The 24,677-nt window shown below is 52.0% G+C and overlaps 2 protein-coding genes across 3 annotated transcripts; one reads left to right on the top strand and one right to left on the bottom strand.

Moving 5' to 3' along the window:
* The first annotated feature begins 1,117 nt into the window (after window positions 1–1,117).
* Window positions 1,118–8,331, top strand: Trnp1 (TMF1 regulated nuclear protein 1). 2 transcript variants are annotated; one of them, XM_031376916.1, is made up of 3 exons: window positions 1,118–2,028; window positions 6,589–6,625; window positions 7,588–8,331. In XM_031376916.1, exon 1 carries the CDS (start codon window positions 1,194–1,196, stop codon window positions 1,869–1,871), a length of 678 nt encoding a protein of 225 aa, XP_031232776.1. In that variant the 5' UTR covers window positions 1,118–1,193; the 3' UTR covers window positions 1,872–2,028; window positions 6,589–6,625; window positions 7,588–8,331. The 2 variants fall into 2 exon arrangements, with proteins under 2 accessions (XP_031232776.1, XP_031232775.1); XM_031376915.1 differs by lacking the exon at window positions 6,589–6,625.
* A 3,348-nt stretch (window positions 8,332–11,679) lies between these two features.
* Window positions 11,680–19,263, bottom strand: Tent5b (terminal nucleotidyltransferase 5B). The gene is made up of 2 exons (XM_031376914.1): window positions 18,847–19,263; window positions 11,680–13,561 (listed from the first exon to the last, which is right to left on the bottom strand). Exons 1-2 carry the CDS (start codon window positions 19,108–19,110, stop codon window positions 12,542–12,544), a joined length of 1,284 nt encoding a protein of 427 aa, XP_031232774.1. The 5' UTR covers window positions 19,111–19,263; the 3' UTR covers window positions 11,680–12,541.
* Between the last annotated feature and the right edge of the window lie 5,414 nt (window positions 19,264–24,677).

The following is a 24,677-nucleotide window of genomic DNA, read 5'->3' as shown; positions in this document are numbered from 1 at the left end:
CAGACTCATCATCTTCATATTTTCTGACATTCAGGGCGCTGGCCACACCTTTGGCAGATCCCTTGAAACCCTGGGACCTGCTGCAGTCCTTCCTAACGGGGTTGAGAGCTTCCTTCCCGCCCTGGGGACCTTGCCTCTCTCCCATCGAGAACCCCTCCAGTCTCTGATGGCGCTTTCAAATTGATACAATTGGAGGTAAAGCCCTTGGGGTCTGGGCCAGTATTTGGAAGGGGAACGGAAGGGTTACTTGTACGGTGGGGAAAGTGGGGCAGAGCTAGGAGAGTTAAAATCCTAGATGTGGAGTTGCGCTTGGGAACTGAAGGAATCCACGTATCTCACGGGCGCTGATGAATGGCTGAGCTTGTTTCTTCATTTCCGTCCAGACTTAGCCGCTAGCCTACAGTTTGACATTGAGCAGGGCATCGCGGCTTCTTCTGAGTTTCTTTCCCCCTCCGTGTAAAAGGTACCAGGACGTGTCTTGTGTACTCGCAGGTGCACACACAGGCAGAGTCGGAGCTGGAAAATAATTTTGCACACCTTGAGGTTCTTTAAGGGCCTTACGAAGGTTGGCGGCCCAGGAGCAGCGGCTGTGGTGTTTGTTTTGCAAGCTAAGTGCGAGTAATCCAATCATATGCCCATCTTCCAATGGACACCAGTCGTTCCTCTGCCTTAACCACCCCACAAACCCAGAGAGATGAGCGGGGAGGGCGTCCTAGGGAACCTTGTGGCCTAGGAGACCCGGAGCGCTAAGTTCTAGGCTTGGATCTCACTGTCACGCGGGCCGGGCTGGGGAGCAGAGGTGACGCCCAGACAACACCCTCTTCTGGGTGGAGACTGAAATGTATGACTTTTAAGCTTTACCGTCGAAGTTTACTGAGGTGACTCTAGGCGAGGAAAGTGAGCGTCACTTATCCAGCCAAAATTTGGGGTCTTGCCCAAATACGGCCAATCTGGGCGAAGGACAGAGAGAACTTGAAGCACTTGGGGTCGCGCTCCCTGGAGGGAGGCAGGTCAGAGTCAGGACATGCAAGTCTCCGATTGGCTGTGCTGCCGTCGCTCCGCCCCATGTGCTATAAGATGCTGGGCGGCGCGTGCGGCCTGGGTGTGCGCTCGGCGGCCGCCTCTCACTAGTCTCGTGCCCAGCATCTCTCCTCCCCACGCACCCACAGCCCTGGGCCGCCGCGGGGCGGGGGATGCCGGGCTGCCGGATCAGCGCCTGCGGCCCAGGGGCCCAGGAAGGGACGGCAGAACCCGGGTCGCCCCCGCCGCCACCCCGGGAGCCCCTGCCGTCCCTCCAGCCCCCTCCCCCATCGCCGACCTCGACTCCGACCCCCACTAAGTCGCCGCCCTTACCCGAGGCGACCGAGACGCCCGTGGAAGGGCAGGAGCTGCAGCGCTGGCGCCAGGGTGCTAGTGGGGGGTCTGGGGGCGCGGGCCCGGCGGGGATCGGGGGCGCGGGCGCGGCGGCAGGGGCAGGGGGCCGCGCGCTGGAGCTGGCCGAAGCGCGGCGGCGACTGCTAGAAGTGGAGGGCCGCCGGCGCCTGGTGTCGGAGCTGGAGAGCCGGGTGCTGCAGCTGCACCGAGTCTTCTTGGCTGCCGAGCTGCGCCTGGCGCACCGCGCGGAGAGCCTGAGCCGCCTGAGCGGCGGCGTGGCCCAGGCCGAGCTCTACCTGGCTGCGCACGGGTCGCGTCTCAAGAAGGGTGCGCGCCGCGGTCGCCGGGGTCGCCCCCCCGCGCTGCTGGCTTCCGCGCTCGGCCTGGGGAGCTGCGTGCCCTGGGGCGCAGGGCGGCTGCGGCGCGGCCAGGGCCCAGAGCCGGACTCGCCCTTCCGCCGCAGCCCGCCCCGCGGCCCCGCCTCCCCCCAGCGCTGACCTCAGCACCCCAGGACCCCTGGCCTCCCGAGACAGGCGGGTCTCCAGGTGCGGGAGGACGGACGGATGGACGGATCCAGGTGCTGGCTGGATGGACGACGGCATCTACGCGGAGGAGACAGCCGGGGTCCATGGGGGCTCTGAAAGTGACACTGAGGTGCGGTGATGTTGACTGGTGTTTTCTGGGGTACAGCGTGTGTCTATGTCGAGGGGGGTAGGATCCCGGACCTCCCATATCTGGGCATCTGTGGGGCTCTAATAGAGTTGCCCCTCGTGGCTTCTTTCATAGCGGGTTAGATGGCAGTGCCAAGTCCTCTTATAGAGCTGAATTAGTGGAGGGTGTTCGGCTTCCGTAGGGATTTGGTGGCAAACTTTAACCAGCAGATATTGCAACATCCGCTTCCTCACCTGTGCTTGTGTGGTCTCTCATGGGTCCCCCGGGACTGTAAAAGCCCTGCCTTCAAAGTTGTTGGTTTCTAGCCCAGCTCCTTCCCTTGCAAGGAGAAGAATAAAGTCCCAGGATGGAGGAGGGCTGGCTCGGGGCTGTATGACTGGAGTCTCCTCCTCTGAGTCTGTGACTCCCATTGGAGGAGACAAAAACCCAGAGAGGTTGAAGGTTTGTCCCCATCGCACTTAGGCCTCTCTGCTTCTAGGGGACAGCCTTTCCCATACTCCTCATCATTGCATTACCTGTGTACAGCCTGAGGGAGATATTCAGAATGAGGTGTTTGTCACCTGCTCAGCTAGCAGCCCTCCCCAACGCATCTCTAAGATGGCTCTGCCAGGGATGGAGCCAGGTGACACTCTTTAACAGCCCCAAGGGAGCAGGCATGGCATCAACTTCCAGAAAGGGGGGCCTTAAAGGGCCAGACTGGAAATGCCACCTGCTTCTTCCTGACAGATGCCCTTCAGTCCCCTATTCCTCTGTCCCCACTCAGCCGTGAGTGACCTGGCTGCAGCCTCACTCATCAGTGGAGAGTGGGTAAAACCACCTCTGAGGAACGCTGTAAGGAAGCTAAAACAGGCCTTGGGATTCTTTTTTCCCACTGTAAGTCACGGTAGGATATTTTATTCATTTAAATCACACCTAGAGACGGATGGGCTCAGTCTCTGCTTAGGAGACAGGGGCTAATTTAAAGTCCTTGTTTTACAGACTAGAAAAGGGGTGTCTCATGGTCACATGCCAGAGGGAGGGGGAGAGAGAGAGAGAGAGAGAGAGAGAGAGAGAGAGAGAGAGAGAGAGAAAGAGAGAGAGAGAGATGGGGTATAGGAGAGGGGAGGGGAGGGGAGGGGAGCCTGGTCCTAGGCCTGTGTGCATCGTTTTCACTGTGTTCCAGTTAGGGAGAGCTGACCTCTGGACCCTGTCTACAGTGACCTAGAACAATACTGTCCCCTCTCTGGGTCAGTTTCTTCACACCTCTAAACATTGTTGTTCCTCCTGTCTGGCTTGAGAAGGAGGAGAAGGATGTCAGAGTTACATGCATGCTGTCATCCTGTGAGTGAGGTATATTGTTGTGCCAGGCAGGGGGTCCTCAGATAAGCCTGTCCCCTCAGATGAAACTGTCCCCATCAGACCTTCCCCTGCTCAGGTAACTTACTGCTGGGATCTCAGAAGACGTCCCTAAAGCCTTCTTACCTGGAAATCTCAGAACTTCTGAGAAAGCTATAGCCCGGGGGGTAGTGGCGACTCTGGCATATTCTGGTCTCCCCAGAGAAGGACTTATTGAATTCTCCAGGTTATTTTGGAGTTCTGAGGGCCAGAGAACACAGGACTTCCTGAAGGTGACAGCTGGAGCTCTGGCTGCAGTAAGCTGGGCTGCCGCCAGGCCCACTGATTTCTGGTTTGCAGAGATGGAGCCCTTGACCTGAGGGAGCTTTTAGCTAATGGCATAGAGTGCTTTCTGTCATCACTGTTAGGACTTTCTCTGGGATTTATTGTAATCAGCTTTGACCTGATTCAGAGGTGGCGTGGGTGGACACATGAAGAATTAGAGATGATACCTGCTGGAGATGGGTGGGTGGGTAGGTGGGGGTACTGGCTGTTCTGGCCCCTCCCTCCCCTTCCAGGAACCATGCTGCTTGCTCCCTTGCCAAAAAGAGAAAATAAAATCTGAGCCAGGGCACACAGCTCAGTGACTTGAACCTCAGGCCACCAACCTTCACAACCAACTAAACGTCAGCTTCTAACCCTGCCTGGCCCTCCTTGGGTGCTGTGTAGGGTTCTCCAGTCTGTTCCATTCTCTCATAACTAGCAGACACTGATCACCACTCACTCCAGGGGCTTGGGGAGGAGACATGCAGCAGAGGGTCTTTGCTGATAAGGGCTTGCCTTCCAGTTAGCTCCTTGGATGTCACCATCCCAGGAGACCTAATTGGGGCTCAAATTATTTCAATTTAATTTTATTTTTTGAGAGAAGCCTGCCTTAACCTCCATAGATAGCTGAGAATGACCTTGAACCTTTTTAAAACCATTCATTATTTTATTTGTATGCATACAGGAGTGTGCGTGCATGTGTGTGTGTTGGGGGATGGGGCAGGCATGTGCCACATTGATGTGTTGAGGTCAGAGGAAAACTTGCAAGAAGGGATACATTCTCTTTTCCACCAGGGGAGTCTCAAAGATTGAGCTCAAGTAGTCAGGCCTGACGGCAGGCACCTTCACCTGCTGAAGGTCCCAACGGTGAACCGGTGAACCATGACCTCTTGCCTCTCTGCCTGCAAAGTGATGGGGTTTCAGGTGCATGCCCCACCATGCTGTGTTTATGTAGTGCTAATGTTGGACCCAGGGCCCGGTACATGCTGGGTAAGCACTCTACCAATTGAGCCATATCCCCAGCCTCTGGAAATTATGTTGTAGCTTTTGGCTAATATTACTCTATCCCTGAGCAGAAAACACTTTTCCCACGTGACTTCTTGAACTTTAAAAAAACAAAACAAAACAAACAAAAAACCAGGGCCTCATTGTCTTGCTCTGGCTGAAAATTTTCTTGATGGACCCTAGCCTGCAAATGAGGCAAGGTCTGGGATTCTTGGGATCTGTGGATTGAGGACACTATGTCAACCAATGAATTCGGTTAAGAGGTACGAGATCCCCTTTGCTCTCTTTGGCTGGGCCTAGCAGTTTAGCAGTGCCACCAGAGGACAGTGTGGAGCTGCTTCATGAGAGTTGTGGGCGGGACCTGGAACGTGTTTAGTTCCTGGTGCCCCAGTCCTCAGTCATTCTTGTCTGTGGTTCTGGGGCTTTCAATGGCTTTGGGATATGAGAGTCTGCAGAATAACCGGGAGGTGGTGGCACAGGCCTTTAATCCCGGCACTCGAGAGGCAGAGGCAAAGGCAAGTGGATCTTGAGGCCAGTTGAGTCTACAGAATGAGTTCCAGGATAGCCAGTGCCACCTAGAAAAACTCCGTTTGAAAACCAAACCAAACCAACCAGCAGAAGAAGCGGTGGTGGCGGTTCCCCGGGCCCATTAATAAAGGCGTGATTTCAGTGCGGGCTTCCAGCTTGGCTGGGCTAGCATCTTGAACTGTAGCCATCATCCCTGGGTGGGAAAACTCTAGGAGAGGCACAGGAGAGAACCTAGTAGGGAAGACTTGCTTGAAGGAGGCTCCCACCCGAGGCAGTTCTGCATTCACAGATTTGTTCCACTGACGACAGCAACGGGTCCTGCCACCACCTAACAACCAAGGTGGCCTCCTAGAGATTAGGCTGAAGCGGCTGGCCCAGGCTAAGGTGTTCCAAACCTCCAGTGGGCAATGTCCTGGGTGCCCTGACGTCTCAGCGGCAGAGGAGACTCCAGGAGGGAGGAGGAAGTCGTTAGGAGAGCTGGGAAATCCCCAGCCCAATTCTTCCATTATTCCCCGACTACACCCTGACAAGTCTTGATGAGGAAAGAAAGCCCTCAGTTCTGAGCTCTAGATTAACTATTTCCCAGGTACCATGGGACCATGCTAGGCATTCTATACCCATTTTCTGTTCACATTCTCTCAAACTCCTCAGAGCAAGGCTCAAATCCCCTTCATGTCTGCTGAGGTGGGCAAGTGGCTTCCTTAAAGATGTAGAACCTGTAATTCTTTTTTTTTTTTTTTTAATTTTTATTTTTTTGGTTTTTTGAGACAGGGTTTCTCTGTGTAGCCCTGGCTGTCCTGGAACTCACTCTGTAGACCAGGCTGGCCTCGAACTCAGAAATCTGCCTGCCTCTGCCTCCCAAGTGCGGGATTAAAGGTATGCGCCACCCACCATTGCTCTGCTTAGAACCTGTAATTCTACACCTGTAGTTCAGTGGGCTAATGACTGTGCTGTTTGGGGGATTTCTGGGTTCTCGATTTTAAGGGGACAGGTCCTGGGAAGGGAGGTATGAGATGCTGGAGGGGTGGCAAAGTGTGTCTTGTGCCTGCCCCACCTCCCCCAGGACTGGACACACCCTTGCCAGTTTGTCTGGGTTCCGGGGCTGATTCAGCATACCTGGCTTATGGCAAGGATGGGCCAAAGATGTTCAGGCTGCCTGTGGGGCTGAGGCTTGCCTCTGGTTGTCTCCCCTCCCTGAAGACCTGGGCAGGAATGTTTTCTGCCAAGGGAGCAAAGAGCTTCGGATGGCATGAGAGACACTGGGATTAAAGGTGTGCACCACCACCATCTGGCCTTTTAAAAAAGAAAAAAGAAAAGAAAGAAAGAGAAAGGTTTATTTTAATTTTAAATAATGTGTATGTATGTGTGCAGGTGCCCTTGGAGGACAGAAGTGTTGGAGTCCCCAGAGGTGAGGTTACAAGCTTTTGTAGGCTGTTTGACATTGGTTCTAGGGACTGAATTTTGGTTCTATGCAAGAGCAGCACATGCTATTAGCTTCTGAACCATCTCCCCAGTGCTTGGATTTTGAGGGAGGTCAGGACACTAGAGAGGATCGAACTTCTCGGTATAAAAAGTCTTACTGAGTCAGGCACAGGTGGCACATACCTCTAATCCTAGCATTTGGGAGGCAGAGGCAGGTGGATGTCTGAATTTGAGGCCAGCCTGGGTCTAAGAGCCAGTTCTACGACAGCCAGGACTATACAGAGAAACCCTAAAAACCAAACAAACCATAAATGAATGAATGAATGAATGAATGAAAGAAGTGGTCCTACCAGGAAAGAACTTGTCCTACTGAGTGCCGCACACTGGCACCCTGTGACTGATGGGACCACTCTGCTAGGACAGGAGAGAACGTCAAAGACAGCAGCCTCAGTGGGCCAGTGCAAAGCCTTGGTTTCACTAGAAAGCAGTTCTCCACCTGTGGGTCCCGACCCTTTGTATGTGTGTGTGGGGGGGTGTCGCATATCAGACATTTACATTATAATTCATAACAGTAGCAAAGTTAGTTTTGAAGTAGCAACAAAATCCGTTTATGGTTGGGGGGGTTCACCATATTAAAGGGGGCACAGCGTTAGGAAGGTTGAGAACCACGGCTCAGGAGCCTAACCATATCAGGAATCCCTATAACAGCCCTGGGGAGCTCCGTCAGGGAGATGTGGGGGAGGGGCGGGCTCTTCTTTACAGGAACATTCCATTCCCGCTGCTTGCACTAGTAGGGATCCCAGCCAAGGACAAAGCCCTTTCCATAGCAAGCCCTCTTGTCCTGTCTCCCCAAGATGGGTCTTCCCAGAGAGACAGATGTGGAAATTTTGGGTGGGGCAGGGCAGCCTCTGGAAAGGATAATTAAGGCTCTTGGCATTTATCTTCCAGCTCCTCAGCGCCTCCACTCTATGGGTCTGGACTGACTTCTGCATTCTGCACCTTCTCTGGATACCCCCGCCTTCAGGAAGACTTCCAGGACTGACTGTACCCGGTCTCAGCGCCCTCCTCCCAGAAGCCTTTACAGTGGCAAGGCACTGGGTCCTGGGATCTTGCTACACTCTGAATTGCTTCCCATACACTGTCTTTGACTTTGCTTATACAGAGACCCGAGATGCTCTCAGATTAGTCCAGGCTATGGCAAACATTGCCAGTGTGACCTAGAGAAGAATTTCTTCTTAAAGATAGACTCCTCATCCTGACACATCACAGTGTAGCCGGAGTCCCTGTCATCACAAGTCACAGTGTAGCCAGAGACCCCATCGTCCCTTCTATGTCCAGCAGCTCCAAGAGGCCTCTTGGAGGCAAATCACTGCTGTAGGAAACCCCCATTTCCCCACACCCACTGTCCTTGTCCTCCCCCTGTGAGTGAGGGCCTGCCTGTAGCTCCTTGCAGACAGTCAGCTGCTGTCTCCTAAGGGGACACTTTTCTCAGGATGAGGTGACGGTAACATCAAACTTCCAAACCAAGTTACATGCACAGAGGAAATTCAGTTCTTCACGTATCCTGATAGAGAGAAGGAGGCACATTTACTCCCACACCACCCAGAACATATAGGCTTCCGTAAAGTGGCTGCATATCAACTCAGTTCCCAACTCTATACATGCAGGAAGAATAAATCTAAGTAACGAGAGGCCAGGATGTGTGCTTTGAGGTTTGCACTGCTGGTGGCCTTGCTGTCTTTCCTCTGGGTGGGTCATGGCTCAGTTGACAGCTCCTGATGGCGCTTCTGTTTGGTTTGGGAGTCTGGGCCTGGTGACTGGCTTACAGACTGATGTTTTCCCTTGATTTGGTTCAGAGATGATCTGTCACCAAGGGTGTGCTGGAGAAGCTCAGAGATAGAAAGGCACATGGGAGGGAGGCTGACACCCACAGAGGCTGGGATTCTGGGGTAGTACATGGCAATAGCCTGTAGTATAGGGTCACATAGGTGACTGTTCTTTGGGGGTCTCCTCAGGAGACTGCATTGAAATTGGGAAGAATTTTTTTTTTTTAAAAAAAGATTTATTAGCCGGGCGGCGGTGGTGCACATCTTTAATCCCAGCACTTGGGAGGCAGAGGCAGGTGGATTTCTGAGTTTGAGGCCAGCCTGGTCTACAGAGTGAGTTCCAGGACAGCCAGGGCTACACAGAGAAACCCTGTCTTTAAAAAAAAAAATTATTTATTTCATGTATGTGAGTACACACTGTAGCTGTTCAGATGGTCCTGAGCCTTCATGTGGTTGTTGGGAATTGACTTTAGGACCTCTGCTTGCTCTGGTCAATCCCACTTGCTCTAGTCAGGCCCCGCTAGATTCAGTCCAAAGATTTATTATTAAACATAGATACACTAGCTGTTGCGCCAGAAGAAGGCATCAGATTTCATTACGGGTGGTTGTGAGCCACCATGTGGTTCCTGGGATTTGAACTCAGGACCTCTGGAAGAGCAGTGAGTGAGTCATCTTGCCAGTCCTGGGAAGAATTGTTTTTAAGGGATTCTTAAGGTGTGGGATTTGCCTAAGAAACCAATAAAGGGGAACTGGGAAAAGGGCCTGGTGGCAAATGGCTGTAATCCCAGCATTCAGGAGGCTGAGGCATAAAGATGAGGGAGTTTAGGGCTAGCCTGGGCTACATAGGGAGACCCTGTGTCTTAAAAACAATGCTGGAGATATAACCTCAGAAATGAGGTGTTTGCCTGGAAAGTAGAAAGTCAAGGGTTCCAGAGAGAGAGCTCATGAAAATAATCCACCAGAAGGGAAGTTCCCCACTGTTGGGCCTACAGGGAGGCAAGTGTTAAAGGGTTGCTGCCATTGCTGGAGGGGTGTGAACCATGACAACTGGGAGGGAAGAATCCAGGAGAGAAACACCCTGTCCTTTCAGGTTCCAGCTGGGGCCTCTCTTTGTTAAAAACAGGAAACTGGAGAACAAGGGAGCCATTGATGTTCTCCAGAACCTTCTCAGGGCCCTGAGCCTGAGAAGAGTGGACACTATCTTAAAAGGCCAGCACTCTGCGCACCTGCCTGGGAACCCTCCTCCTCAAGCCCACATCCCTGTGGCTTTGGCCTTCTGGCTTGCAGATTCGTAGGAAGGGGTAGGTGGGTTGTGGCTGGTACCATGGTTGGAAGGTGAAGAACAGAGCTCTCTCCTCTCCGTTGTCCTCTGGCTGCTTCCAAATTCCTGATGTCTCTACATATCCTGGCATTGAAGATGGCACCAGGGATGGTTCACAGACCAATGTCCTGCACAGAGTGTTTTTTCTCACACCAGGGAACAATGCACCACACCCTCAGGCTGACAGGTGTGTTGTTGCCACAACAGGTCCCAGACAGTCACCCCAAGCCATGACTACTGGCATGGATACATCCGAAAATGTATGTCTTGGCAAGTTACCACACTCTGCTAGTCATACAGCCAATAGCCCGAGCCCTCTCGCATAAGCACAGGAGAGAGATAGTCACCATCATTCACGGGGCGTTACAATGCATGGGGTGGAATGCAGCATCCAGAGTCTGAACCTCTTGGACAACTTTGGTCTCCGCTTTGGTCTGGAAATGTAATGCCATTCTCTGGAGTTGTTACAGGGATGAAACGAGAAATTATGTGCGCACATACCAAAGCACGACATCTGGCCTGGAATAAGTTGTGCCAGCTGTTGGTGTGAACTTCCGCCACTTTCCCCACCCCCTCACATCCATAACACGTGTGTATACCAGCTCCAGAGAGTACCCACACCCACAGTACTGGCCAGACGTCCTCAGGCACACGTGCCCTCCCTTCAGACACGCCTGCCAGGGCACGTGTACATTCACAGACAAGTTCCCTTGGCCCAGAACACTTTCTCCAGCCAGCTCCATGGCTCCCTTCCCAGGACCTTTAAATCTTTGTTCAGTTAAATGCCATCTTTCAAGGAGGGACACCTTGTTAAGTCCCTTGCTACATACCTTTTTATGCATCGCTGCCCTCCTAGGACCACACTGTTTATCTACCTTTTAGGGTGTAACTGTCACAAGGGGGAGGGACCCTAGAACCCACAACCATAGGCTAGGACAGGGCATACACACAAAGATCAGGACTGCTGGGTTTCTTATCTTCTGAACCGAGCACATCCAGGTGAACCTTCAGCCCAACTCACTGAGTCTGCTGTGTTTACACTCTTCCCAGTTTATATTCAGGGTCACGTGGCCAACTCAGGGGGATGGAGGATAAATTATGTCTGAGAACCTTCAGTGGCAGCCTTTCCAGCCATTTGGAGCCATGAGCAGAAGGAACTGAGGCATGGAGCCAGAGCCACAGAGCAGGTGAGAATGCCCTCTGATGACCGAGGTCTCCTCAGCTGCTTTGTTTTTTCCACCCTGGCTGGACCCATCAAAGCCACCACTTCAGAGGAGACTAATGAGGCTGAATGTGTTAAAGGCTTTGCAATCCCCAGATCAAAGAGACAGGGTAAACAGTGGGCAGCGTCAGTCCAGAGGTGAGTGCTCAATGCCTTGAGGGAACATCTCCCCAAAAGCTGCACTCCTGGGCCCAGTTAGCAACCCTCATCTGGCTTCAGAAAGATCCTGCTCCTCTCTGAGGGACCATTCTACAATACACCAGGACATGCCCATGCCCACTTGCTAAAGAGACCCTACCAAGGCTCAGGGAGACCCTACCAAGGCTCTGGGGGATCCTCCAAGTCCTCAGTTTTTATTTCAGATTCACCCTCCTCGCCTCCTGATGGAGTGGGCAGACCTGCTCGCCAGAGGCCAGGTTTTGGGCCTCTAGGCCTCCAGGGACAGAATCTGGAGAGATGAATATTTATTTCCTTTAACAAGAAGTCCAGACTTCTGAGGCAACATGGAGACCAGCCATGCTCCCAGTTCATAGTTGTCAAGCTGGGGACGGTAGAGACACTCCAAGGCCACTCCTTGGCCCCTCCCACAATACAAGTCAAGCTCAGCCTGGGGAGGTAGTATCAGCCTTAAGCCATAGAGAGCCTTTCCCCAGGAGAAAGATACAGTTATGTTCAGTGTAGACATTTTTATTGGTGGGAAGAGTGCAAAATAGCAACAAATCCAGAGGAGTGGGGTAAGGATGGGGTATGCCTCCTTCCCGATATGTGAGAGTCCTATTACCAAGCAAGTGGGGGGAGGGAGTGGTCGACTTGACTGTGGCAGCTTTGAATCCAGCAACAGTGCCCGGACAGCAGGGCTCCTGGAAGGCACAGGGAAAGGACATGGGTAACGCACTGGGACGTGGATGGGTCACATCCTACTCTGGCTGTTTGGAAATCAGTCCACCGTATACCTCAGCCCTCAGGAAATCCTCACAGCTTGGGGCAAGCACACAGGTTTCAGGAGACCGAACTCCCATCTCACCGAAACCCCAAGGAGCTGCCTTCTTATGCCTCAGTTTACCTTTTCCTAATGATCAGCGAGGTTGGACCACCAGGCTCTGTGAACGGCCCAGCTGAACCCCAACTAAATAGCCCTGTCACATGATATCATATTGTGGCCACGATGGGAGCGTCTGGGTCCCTGTGGGATGACCCTTTCTAGGCCATTGAAATCAACCCAAGGTGTTGCTAGTGAGGCTGCCGCACAAGCCGACCATGTCTTTTCTAGACAAGTAGCCTCTGTGCCCCACAGTCACACAGGTCCAAGAAAGAGTGCAGTGTGATGACCAAAGGATCCTTCTGTCAAGAACCCTGACTTGGCTTTAAACCCATAGGAGCCTCGTGCAGGAAAGTCTGGTCTGTTCAAAAGGCCCAGCCCTAAAGTGCCGGGCCAGCTGGCACAGGTGGCCTGTGTCTGGTTCCATCCTCCACACATACCTGATGACCCCACCCCACCTCGTGAAGCTCATTCCCTTCTGGCCAGGATCAGAGTCAGTTACAAGGCAGCCAGGTAGGATAGGAGTGAGCTCGGGGCAGCAGAGGCTGCATGGGGGTCACATAGTAATTAACAGTGGCTGGCACAACCCCATCTGAGCCAGGACGTCGCCAGGCCAGGGCAGCCATGGCAGCAGGGCCCTGTTCAGCCAGTGCCTGGAGGGCGAGCGTGGCAATAAGGTCCAGGGTCTGGCGGCGCTCATGGCTCATGAGGCACACTGTACTCTCGTTGACCACCTGGTGCAGTGTCACGAGGCAAGCATACCGGCGGGCGGCTTCTGCTCCGCCGAAGTGGGCCTCCAGGTAGCGCTCCAGAATGCGCCTCTGTTCCACGAGGTCCGGAAAGTCGATGAAGAAACGCGAACACATGTATCGCTGTAGGGCGCGGACGTCAGTGCTGGGCCTTGGCCGGAAGCCCCGTACCAGGAGGTGGCAGTACTTGAGCAGGCCACCACCTCGGATCTCCTCGGGGCTGCGTGTGGCAATGACGCGGTGCTGCAGGTGCTCCAAGGCCTCGGCAAAGTCTCCATAGAGGCTCTCGCCGGTCACCGTAGGGTGGAAGGCCTCCGACATTGGTGTGGATGAGCATTGGCCAAAGAGGAGCAGCGAGTCCAAGATGATCTGGAAGGAGTCGATGCTGAATTCGAACTGGCGCCTCACAGAGTCCACGAACTTGAGTTCCACGTTCTTACCGCTCTTGTTGGACAGTGAGATGAGGCTCCAGCGGTCCAGGTCTGTGCACACTTTCACCAGCTTCTGCACGTAGGCTTCCTTGAGCGTCAGCGGCGTTATCTTGGCCCGGCTCACTCCCACCGGCAGGAAGTCCAGCAGGCAAGCCAGGACCACTGCCTTGGTCAGGTGGAAGGATGCCTCACTCTGCAGGTCCATCTGGAACACCAAATCTAGGTCCTTGAAGCCTAGGCCACTCTCGGGGTGCAGCACGTGGCTTGCAGCTGAGCCGTGCAGGCGCACGCTGTGGACCCGCAATCCCTGTTCTTCCAAGCTGTTGCGGACCACCTGCAGGAGAGGAGAAACGGGTCAGGCGCCTGGGCCCCTCGGGTCTGCACCAACAACCTCCGGGATTAGTCATCCTACCATCCATCACTGTTGACCAGCTTTTGTGGCTCTGTGAACCCTTTTAACTCACAGAGCCTCGATTTGCCAATCTGGAGAAGGGCCCAGTTGAAAGGACTGACTCAGACTCGAGCAATAAAAATAACAAAGAGAACTTACTAAGCACTTTACATTAAAATACAGCCTCGCTTAATCTTCATAATAACCCGCTGAGGCAAGGTTTAGTCCTGCTTCAAGGGTTGGGAAATAGAAGCGCAGAGCAGCTTGAGAGCTGTCCGAAGTCACACCGCTGGTTAATACAGAGCTTGCCATTCAGCTCAGAGCCTAGGTTTTCCCATTGGGTACCTCTACTTGACTTTCCTAACACCGGCAAGCCACACACCTGGTATCATGCCAAGCACTGAGTGTAACCAGCTCAGGGGGGCTGCTTAGCACCCTACACACCTGCACACATTAATGTCCAGGATAATCCTTTTTGAGGACTACTATCCTCAAAAAAGCAGACAGAAGACTCGATGTACAGAGATGTTAAAGAAACATCCTCCAGGCCATAGTCTTCGGGCTAAGACCCAGAACAGAAGTTGGTTAGATTTTGCAAGTCCACATATGTTCTTTTTAATTTTTAATTTCATTTTTTTTTGAGGTCTTTTGAGACAGGGCTTCTCTGTGTAGCCTTGGCTGTCTTGGAACTCACTCTGTAGACCAGGCTGGCCTGGAACTCAGAAATCCACCTGCCTCTGCCTCCCAAGTGCTAGGATTAAAGGTGTGTGCCACAGCCACCACCACCTGTCAATTTTTTTTAAGTTTTAAAAGATTTTTTAGGGGGGCTGGAGAGATGGCTCAGCGGTTAAGAGCACTGACGGCTCTTCCAGAGGTCCTGAGTTCAAATCCCAGCAACCACATGGTGGCTCACAGCCATCTGCAATCGGATTCGATGCCCTCTTCTGGTGGGTGTGTCTGAAGACAGCTACAGTGTACTCATATAAAATAAATGTTTAAAAAAAAGATTTTTTTTTTAAATTTCACATCCTGCATATACATGTGCATCACCCCTGGAAGCCACAAGAGGTCTTCAGATCTCTTGGAACAGGAGTTACAAGTGGTTATGGGAGGTCATGTAGGTGCTGGGAATAGAAGCCAGTCCTCTGTAAGAGAGCCAGTGCTCCTAATTGCTGAGCCTTCTCTCCAGGCCTGGGTCTTTCTTTTGACTAACACACACACACACACACACACACACACACACACACACACAACCACACAGTCCACCCCAAGGAACTAGGGAAGCAAAATACCACATGAACTTTCCAGATGAGAAGACTAAGGTTTTCCAAGATGTAATCCCCAGCCACTTAGAATGCTGAGGCAGAAGCGTCTGGACGAGCCCACCTGGAGCCCCAGGGCTGATGACGTGGGAACAGGACGGGGACACCCGGTAAGTCTTAGCTAGAGCCCTAGGCAGTGGCAGCCGTGGGAGGGGAGGGCAGCTGGGGTGAATGCAGCAACCTCAAGCCCTTCACACACAGTCCTGAAAGTGACCAGGCAGCATTCCTGCCCTTAGTGACTCTGCTACTCCACCTCACTGCCAAGTCAGCGCCAGCTCTGGGGCAGGTAGTTCTCCAGCCTCCCAGGGAATTAACTGCGAAGAATGCATCGAAGTGCTGAGGCGGCAAGCTGCGGTGGGGCAATCCGAGGCGGGGCGGCTCCCTCCAGGAAGACTTCCGGAAGGAGTTGCCATGGTGATGGGGGTGGGAAGGAAAGGACTGGCCATTGGAACATTCAGCACAAGGGTGGGAAAGGGAGGAGTGCCACGGTTAGGTATTTAGTAAGCGCCAGATGCAGGACCTCAGCAGAATCGATGGTGGGGGAGGGTACTGGGATGTGGCTGAGCTGCAGGGGACATGTTTAACATGCCTAGGGTCCTGGACTCCATCCCCAGCACCAAAACCTAACAGAAGTAACCAATGAGAACGTACAGGGACGGTCTTCATGATCTCCATGTTATACACGGGGAAGCTTAGATTCACAGGCATGAAGGCACATCCTTAAGAACAAACCAGGTATGGCTGATTCCAAGCCAGAACTTATTCACTCTCTACAGTTGCTCCTTCACCCCTCAGGACAGTCTCCCCTCCTCCCTACCATGCTAAGCCAAGGCTTCGGGAACAGCGGACTATATCCTCTTGGGCTCTAGTTCTCGTCCTTTCAACACTTCAGCTGGGCATGGGGAAGAATGTCTGAAATCCTAGCACTTGAGAGGCTGAGGCAGGAGGATGACTGAGAGTTGGATACCAACCTTGGATATTATAGCAAAACTGTGTGTCAACCAATTTCCCCATGCCTGACATCTATCTATCTATCTATCTATCTATCTATCTATCTATCTTATATAAAAATTTTTTGAGACAGAGTCTCAGTAGCCCAAGTTGGCCTCAAAATAGTTGAGATTGACTTTGAACTTCCAACCCCTACCTCCATCTCCTAAGGGACAGAATTGCAGGGGCGACACCACACTTTCTTTTCTTTTTTTTTCCAAAGTGAGAAGGAACCTCAAATCACTGAGTCCCAGAGCAGTTAGTGGTGGGAAGGTGGGAACTGGGAAGTTACTGCAAGGATCATATGGATCTGTCATGGCACGCCTTGGCAACTGTCCCCAGGTAGCCAATGAGAGAAGTGCAGACCATCCCCCTACCCCAGTCCCAGGTGAGCTGACTGGGCCTTAGTGCCAACTCCTGTTCCCCAACTGGTGCCCACCCCAGGGCATGGCTTCTGGCCTGGGAAGTAGGTAGCAATTCTCTCATTAAATCCCCTGCGTCAGGGCCATGGGGCCAGCTGTGTCACCCAACCATTGGCTGTTGTCTCTTTCCCAGGTATGACTACAGCCAGTTTGACAAGCAGTCCCCAGATACTGCCACACCCAAGGACTGCAGGGCAGCTTGCAGCCTCCCAATTCAGACTTCCCAGCCACGGAGGGGGCAGTGACGATTAGCCTCCTTTCTCGCGTGCTGAGGCACCCGATTCCCCAAACTGCTCTGTCCAGGGTTTCTGCGGAGACCTTAGGAAGACTGAAGAATATGCAAAGCTTGCAAGAGCAAGCCAAGCCCTCTGGCTGCAGCTGGAGAGATCGGATTGTTCAGTTCAATTCTCTGGGCCGGGAGAAAGAAAGCAAGTGACTCCTTCAAGGTCACAGAGTCAGTAATTGGCTGAGTTGAACTAGGACCTGGTCTCCAGAGCAATAGCAGAGGGGGCTCCTGTAAGAAAAGTGGGTCCCTTCAGCCAGGCACGACAAGCAAGGATCTGTTTTCCTAGTTGTTGTAGGGCACAGTGACAGAAGGTGGTTTCCATTCAATTTCTCACTTGTGAGAAGCCCTAGCAGGCGCCTCCCTCTCCCCACATCCCCTTCCTGCAGCCCCTCATATCCCAACAGCTTTAAGAGCTGTTGGCTGAGGATCCTCACCAGGAGACAGACTGGCTGCATAGGCAGGTGAAGGCGCATGGTCCCTTGGGAGTCTGGAACCAGAAAGGATACTGCTGAATAGTCAGACCCACATCCATTGAACAGATGGGGCCACGAAGCCCAACAGAAGGAATAAACAATGAACCCAGTAGCCCCACTTCACAGTCTAGCCCCGAGGCCTCTTGCCACCTCTCCATTCCACAGCTAACAGCTCCCTGTTCTGGGATGACCAGCTTCGGAGAACTGTGCTGTGAAATTGGCTCCCACTGACTCACTCCCTTCACATGACTGGGAGACGGAGGTTGGTACCCAGTCACATTCCTGCTCTCAGTGTCAGTTTGGATACTTGTCCCTGCTGAGTGGCACGAGCAGCCCGCTTCTGTCCCTTCGTGTCTGGGATTATGGGATTTCCTTCCAGAGAAAAACCAGCATAAAGTAGCAACACACCTGTAATCCCAGCTATAGAGGAAGCTGGGGCAGGAGGATCGTTTGAGTTTCTTAGGTGCCCGGACAAAACATAGGAGAACCCTAATCTCAAAACAAAACAAGCTGAAGCCATTTACTAATAATCCAGGCAACGTCAAGAGAGCATGGAATGTCTCAGCCAGCCCCACTGGGACAGCCAGTGAGTCACCCCAGGAGAATCCGTCCCCACCCCCTCCATCTCATTCCTTGTTCCTAGGGAGAGAAGGCAAGACCATCCTCCAACAGCCACCCGTCCTCTCTGTCGAAGGTTATATAGTAAGGGGGTGGGTGATTATATGTCCAGCTTTACCTGGCTTGTGTGTAAAGACCACGATTGGCAGTAACACATAGGAACGAGCACTAGCTCACTTTCCTGCTTCTCATTATCCAGGGACTCTAAGACTAGATGTTGAGCTCGGGAACCTGAAGGGGGGATGGGCGCGGGGAGGGCGTGAGGGGCGCTTGTTGAGCAGGTACCATCTGCTCCTAGGAAGCTCCAGGACTCCATCCCTGAACCTGACCTCCGCCTCATTGGATAGCCTTTGGTAGCTCATCCTCCCACCCGAGGCCTCAGTTAGAATGGAGGATAAGAACGGGCACCCTCTGGTATTTCAGAACAACTCAGTGCCTGGGTTGTACACGGAAAGAGTAAGTTTGGGGCCTTTCAGGGTTAGGTAAAAAGAGCTGGAGTTTGATGGGGCGGGGATTAGGGGGATAGGGGAGGGGCAGCTGCCAGAGTCTGATCCTCAGGAGGGAGATGGTGCTTGGACCGCTCTTCATTCCAGCTTTAAGGGAAGAGGAACCCCTAAAATGGAAATTTGATGCTATCTTCAAAGGGGTGAGGTCTCAGGTCTGGCCGCGACCCCTGGGAGTCAGGAAGCTTTCCCAGGGGTTTCTAGGCTGTTTCACTTAGCCAAGGTCTCTTGAGCCAAGGGCTGTGGGAACACAAGGGCAGAGTGCCCCTAGAACCCTGAGGGTGCAGGAGGTCTAAGGATGTGGAGCAGAGGAAGAAAAGCTATTCTGGAACCAAGTACATACACTCCTCACTGGCGGCTGCCAGGGGATGTCCCATCTAGTGCCTCCTTCATCTCCACCCCATCTCCCAGCCAGGGTCTTGGTGAGTGGTTTCCCAAGGGAATAAGGAGTCCCCAGAACGGCGGACAGGCAAGCTCAGCACGGTGCAAGAAGAGCCGAACTGGTAGCCCGGGTTCCCGTTCCGTAGTTTCCCCAGCTGCTGGGCCAATCGCAGACTCCAGGTACCTGGCAGCAGAGCACCACCCGACCCCCGACCCTGCCAGGGCCCCCTCACCTGCACGATCTGCTGGGGCTGCACGCTCAGCGTGGGGAAGTTGCCTCGCCCGTGAATGGGGATCGGTTCTCTTAGCAGCGCGTCCAGCCGCTTCACCTGTGGCCAGCTCAGCCGGCTCTGGTGCCGTCCCAGGGAGGCCGAAGAGCCCTCCGGGTCCGGGCCGCCGCCGGCCGCCCCAGCCGTGGCCACTGCCGAGGCTGCACCGGTCCCCACCTGCGCAGCTGGCTGCTCCAGGCTCTCAGCTCCACTCTCCGACGGCATCATTCACCCGGCCCCGGTGCCTAGACGGCAGAAACCCGGGAATGGTGAAGGCGAGGAGGGCAGGGAGAGTGGCTGTGCACGGGCCAAGGCGGGGTGCGGGGACCCGGCGGCGGCGAGGCAAACCCACGGAACACCTCCGACGGCAAGGAAGACTAACAGATCTTTGAGCCAGGCGGATCCGGCCCAGCTGACACTTATAAGGCCGCGGGCCGCACGCCCATTAGTCGGCACAGCTGTCACACAGCAGGAGATGCCCTCCTCTTGTCCCTCCCCCTGTCATGGGCCAACACAGCTTTGCAAGGGAATCGCTGGCTCTCAAGAGTTTCTGATTGGCCGGAGGTCACGCCCCTTCCCCGCCCCCTCTCTCGGACAGAATTCCCTCCTTTGGTCTTTAAAGAACTGCTGCTTGCGATTGGCCCGAGTCGCCGGGACTTAGAGGGACAGCGCCCTCCAGCGGCAGAAGGGAGAGGTAACTGTAGAGGAATGTTGCAGAGTTAACAAGGCGGCTGCTTTCTAATTTATTTCCTTGATTGGCCCTTCGAACTACAGCTTGCCTGGCGTACCTGTTCCATTTTAGTTGAGGTGAAATCTGCTTAGAGAGAGGGCGTTATTACCCATGTGAGTGCCACTTATGGTCCCGATGGAGGTGTAAAATCTATGCAGCTCTCGGCTCCATCGGAGCCGACCCAGGGTTTTTCTGGGATGGATATTATTATTATTTTTCTCTTTCTCTTTACAGATCATAGAGGCCGAGACTTATTGCTACTTTTGAATCTTATCCCCACCCCTTTTTCAGATTTTAAATATCTGTGTCATGGGAAGGAGGGAGAATCGAAATCAAATCTCCCTGTTCATCGCTGCAGTATTTTTTTTCTTGTCATTCTTGTAATAATATATCAAATTCTGTAGCCTTCCATTCTCCTAAAAGGCAAGCTAAGGAGTAAAAAGAGAAACCAGACTTAGAAACAGCTACTATACCCCAGTGTCTGTCAGGGCACAGCTTGGCCTGCCTCGGACCAAAATACACATTTCTTCTTTCTGAAAGCCAGTCCCAGCAATAGGCTGCTCTTGTTTTCCTCTCCTGGAAAGCCCTGGAGAAGGCACCATGTGCTCGGCCAGACATGTAACCCCAGCATTCCAGTGGTAGGGCAGGAGGATCAGAAATTCAGTTATCCCTGTCTACCTGTTGAATTCTGGGTCAGCCAGGGCTATATAGTGAGACCCTGTCAATAATAATAATAATAATAATAATAATAATAGACTGGAGATGTAAAACAGTAACCAATTGACTGTTCAGTGTGCTGGAGACCTAGGCTTCAACCTCCGATGCCACAAAACGGGGGAAAAAAAAACCCGAGATCTTTGGCTGAGTTGTCTCTGAACTCTAGATCCCTGAGGCTATTGATGAAAGTGTTTGAGGTCCAGCCATAATACTCTCCTGCACATGGATTTGGCTCAGTGGCTCAGAATGCTTGCCTAGTGCAAGAGCCCGAGTAGAATCCCTAAGTACCCAAAACAACAGAAACCACCACAAAGCCACCACCTAGCCCAGACACCTTCCTCCGCTCATCCTCCAGCAAAAGGGGGGGGGGGGTAGAGGAGAAGGAAACTTAACTTCTTTTAAACCTCTATTATGCACTAAGTCATGTTACATATGTAACTATTCGTCCCTGAGAGTGTGCCTCAGCCGGTGAGATCATTTTTCTAGCTATGCGGATTAAGAAACCAAGGCTCCAGAGGTCGTGATAATGCCCAAAGTCATACAACCACTAATTGGCAGTATAGAGCTTGAATTCAGGTCTCCTGACTCTGCTTTCAACCCCTCCTCTTAGAAGCACAGGTCACAGGGTCATATTTGGCACAGCCCTGGCACTGCCCACAACACCCATCCATTTTATTCATTCTTTAGTCAACATATGTTCACAGGGAACCTACTAGGTCCCAGGTGCTGAACTGGGAGATAGGTCAGACAAGGTCTTACTCCTTCTAGAACTTTCAACTGTAGAAAGACAACAGTGGTTTAAACAAGACATTTTGGATGGTATGCTAAGAGGAAAATGGAGTCAGATTATGGGAAGGAGCAACCGAACAGGGAGAAGAGATCTCGGATACTTAACCAGGGCAGCTTCTTGGCAAGGTGTAGCTGCTGGGTCCCCTTCTGACCTATCCTCTCTGTGTTTGTCCCCGAAGAGCCAGGGAAGCTGGAGAGATACCAGCCTACATACTCATAGATGCCTAAAGGCTCCAGCTAAGAGGGCTGTTGGCATCTACTGTCTTCATCTTCTCAATTTATCAGTGGGGAAAGTGGGTTAGAAAATAGGAGGGATATATTCCAGGTGGACCAGCTATGCTGAAGACCATTTGGGGACAGGCTGGGGCAGTGCCCTTCAATAGACTTGATCAAGTTTTCTAAGGAAATTCAAATCTCATTTTCTATCTCCTTCCTTCTGTCTAGGCTAGGGAGAGCAATTAGCCAGCACATGTTCTATGAATCACCCTTTTGTCAACGCTTCCATTAGCAAAGCTAATGCTGTCCATGTTTACCCAATGGGGCTAGGGTTGACTTGGGGATGTACGAAGCTGAGAGAGAGAGAGAGAGAGAGAGAGAGAGAGAGAGAGAGAGAGAGAGAGAACGAACAGATGTGCCCAGTTGAGTCGGTGTATCTGGGTGGCTTTGGAATTATATAGGAACCTTTGCCAGGAGCCTGTACATATTCCCAATCTTTTTTTTTTTTTTAAAGATTTATTTATTTATTGTATGTGAGTACACTGTAACTGTCTTCAGACGCACCAGAAGAGGGCGTCAGATCTCATTATGGGTGGTTGTGAGCCACCATGTTGTTGCTGGGATTTGAACTCAGGACCTCTGGAAGAGCAAGCAGTCAGTGCTCTTAACCGCTGAACCATCTCACCAGCCCCCCATATTCTCAATCTTGATTATGACTCCAACTGATTTTAAAAGGGAACTTGCTCTTTATGATAATAGAGTCTTAGTGATAGAAGGCAGTCTCTTTGCCTGTCTTAGACCCAAGCTTCTCATTCTGTGAGATGGGAGAGAAATAGGAACAGGCTTTCCCATTCACACTATTTGATTTGAAGACTAAAAGTGAGAGGCTCAATTGCTACATTGACTCTTCTGCTCAGGGACCCCAGAGAAAAGCATTCTGGGAACTGATGTATGACTTCTTCACAAACCCACCTCACTGAGCATGCCTCACTTGCCATGCCGCCTCAGATTTCAGAACACAATCTCAGCACACAGGAATGATAGGTCCCACACTTTGCCTGAGAAGAAACAAAGTCATTTGCATGTGGCGAAACTTTGTATCTAGGTCTGACTGACCCCCAGGCCTAAGACCTAGTGAAGACCTCAGCTGGGAGGGCGACTTTGGGAAGGCAAATTATACACAGGTGATCTTTCCCTGCAGAGGTTTACCCATTCCCCCTTCCTGTGGCTCTTGGCCTCCAGCCTACTTCATGTGCTCATGGCCAAGGTAATGGACATTGTCATTACTGATAATTGTACCCCTAGCAGGCATTACATCTCTTCTCTTCTACTTACATTCCCAACCCCCGACTCCATTAGCTTCTTCACCCACCAGCCCCTTAACCTTCCGAACCTCCTTTCTCCTTGACCATCTCTGGTCGGTCCTTGATCCCCGCCCCCTTCCCCTTAACTCCCTCAGAGTCCAGGGACAGAGCAGTCATTGCTTCCTTGCATATACCCTCCACTCCCTAGTTTTCCTGCTCAGCTCATTAAATTGCCATCACCTGCAAAACCACACCCTGGCTCATCCTGCACAGCTGACTGTGGCTCAGGAGGGGCGATCTGCTGATCTCACTTATCCTTGGGCCCACCACCAACCACGTGACTCTACCATCTTGTTACTCTCTCCGGTCTTAGAGAACAGGGTCAGGCTCTCTTGTCTCTCCTCAACTCCAGCATCTTCCTGTGTCCTTTACTTGGGGGTGGGGGGTAGGAATGGGGGTAGGGGAGGAATAATGACCTTGTTTTTCATCTCTCTAGAACAGTGATTCTCAACCTGCCTAATGCTGCAACCCTTTAATACAATTCTTTTGTTTTGTTTTGTTTGTTTGTTTGTTTTTTGTTTTGTTTTGTTTTTCTCAAGACAGGGTTTCTCTGTGTAGCCCTAGCTGTCCTGGAACTCACTCTGTAGACCAGGCTGGCCTTGAACTCAGAAATCCGCCTGCCTCTGCCTCCCAAGTGCTGGGATTAAAGGCGTGCGCCACCGCCCGGCTAATACAGTTCTTTATGTTGGGGTGACCCCCAACCATAATATTTTTGTTGCTACTTCATAACTATAATATAGCTACTCTTATGAGTTGTAATGTAAATATTTGTTTTCCCAGTGGTCGTAGGCCAAAAGATAACATGACCCACAAGTTGAGAAGAGAACCACAGCTATAGGAGAGCACACCAATCAGAAGGACATTTCCTTATGCTCTCAATGTCTCCTCCATCCACTCCAGTCTGTGCTTGGGTTCAGCCTCCCCACCACAAGGATGTGCCTGTTTGCTTGAGCATCCCAGGTCCCTTCCTCACACCTACAGGACGATTTTCCATCTCTCATTGACTGGATCATTCTAATCTGTATTAAGACATAATTTTGAAAAAGCTGGATGTATGCTGTGATCCCCGTACCCAGGAGGGACACATTTGGTTCCATCCTTCCATCTAAACTGCCTTTGTCATGGTTAAAGCCACATTGGTAAACCTAATCCTCAATTTTCTTTCTTATTTTTTTTAACCTTTCTATCTTCTTTCATTTTTGTTTGTTTGTTTTGATTTACTTTTTTTTTTTTTTTTTTTTTTTTTTTTTTTTTTTTTTTTTTTTTTTTTGGTTTCGAGTCAGGGTTTCTCTATATAGCTCTGGCTGTCCTGGAACTCACTCTGTAGACCAGGCTGGCCTCGAACTCAGAAATCTGCCTGCCTCTGCCTCCCAAGTGCTGGGATCAAAGGTGTGTGCCTCCATTGCCTGGCTATGTATTTATTTTTATGTATGCAAGTACACTGTCTCTGTCTTCAGACACATAGAAGAGGGCATCAGATCCCATGACAGATGGTTGTGAGCCACTATGTGGTTGCTGGGATTTGAATTCAGGACCTCTGGTAGAGCAGTCAGCGCTCTGAACCGCTGAGCCATCTCTCCAGCCCCTTTCCTTTTCTTTCTTCCTCTTTCTTTTGTTGGAGGATGAGTTTGTGCGGTGTGCTCAGAGGCTGACTGCTGTGCCCAGACATTGGTGTTGTCGAGACATTTGGAGCATCTCCTGTCAGTGATGTGTAAAGATCCTGCTCCATCACCTCTGACTGGTTGATAAAGAGCTGATTCAACCCAGGCTGGGCAGAAGAGAATAGGGTGGGACTTCCAATCCCAGTTAGGAGGCCCTAAAGAAAAGGAGAGAGACCAGGGGAAGGAGAGGGACCAGGATGATTCACCAAGAGGTCTCTAGTACAGAGCGCCCATGAGGGCACCCATGGAACAGAGATTGAGACTCGGATTGTAGGTGAAGGCCACATGGCTGCCTGGGGGAGTGCCAGCAGCTCGTTA

Source organism: Mastomys coucha, unplaced genomic scaffold (assembly GCF_008632895.1).
Source record: "Mastomys coucha isolate ucsf_1 unplaced genomic scaffold, UCSF_Mcou_1 pScaffold18, whole genome shotgun sequence".
Classification (NCBI taxonomy): Eukaryota; Metazoa; Chordata; class Mammalia; order Rodentia; family Muridae; genus Mastomys; species Mastomys coucha.
This window is presented reverse-complemented; position numbering and strand designations above follow the sequence as displayed.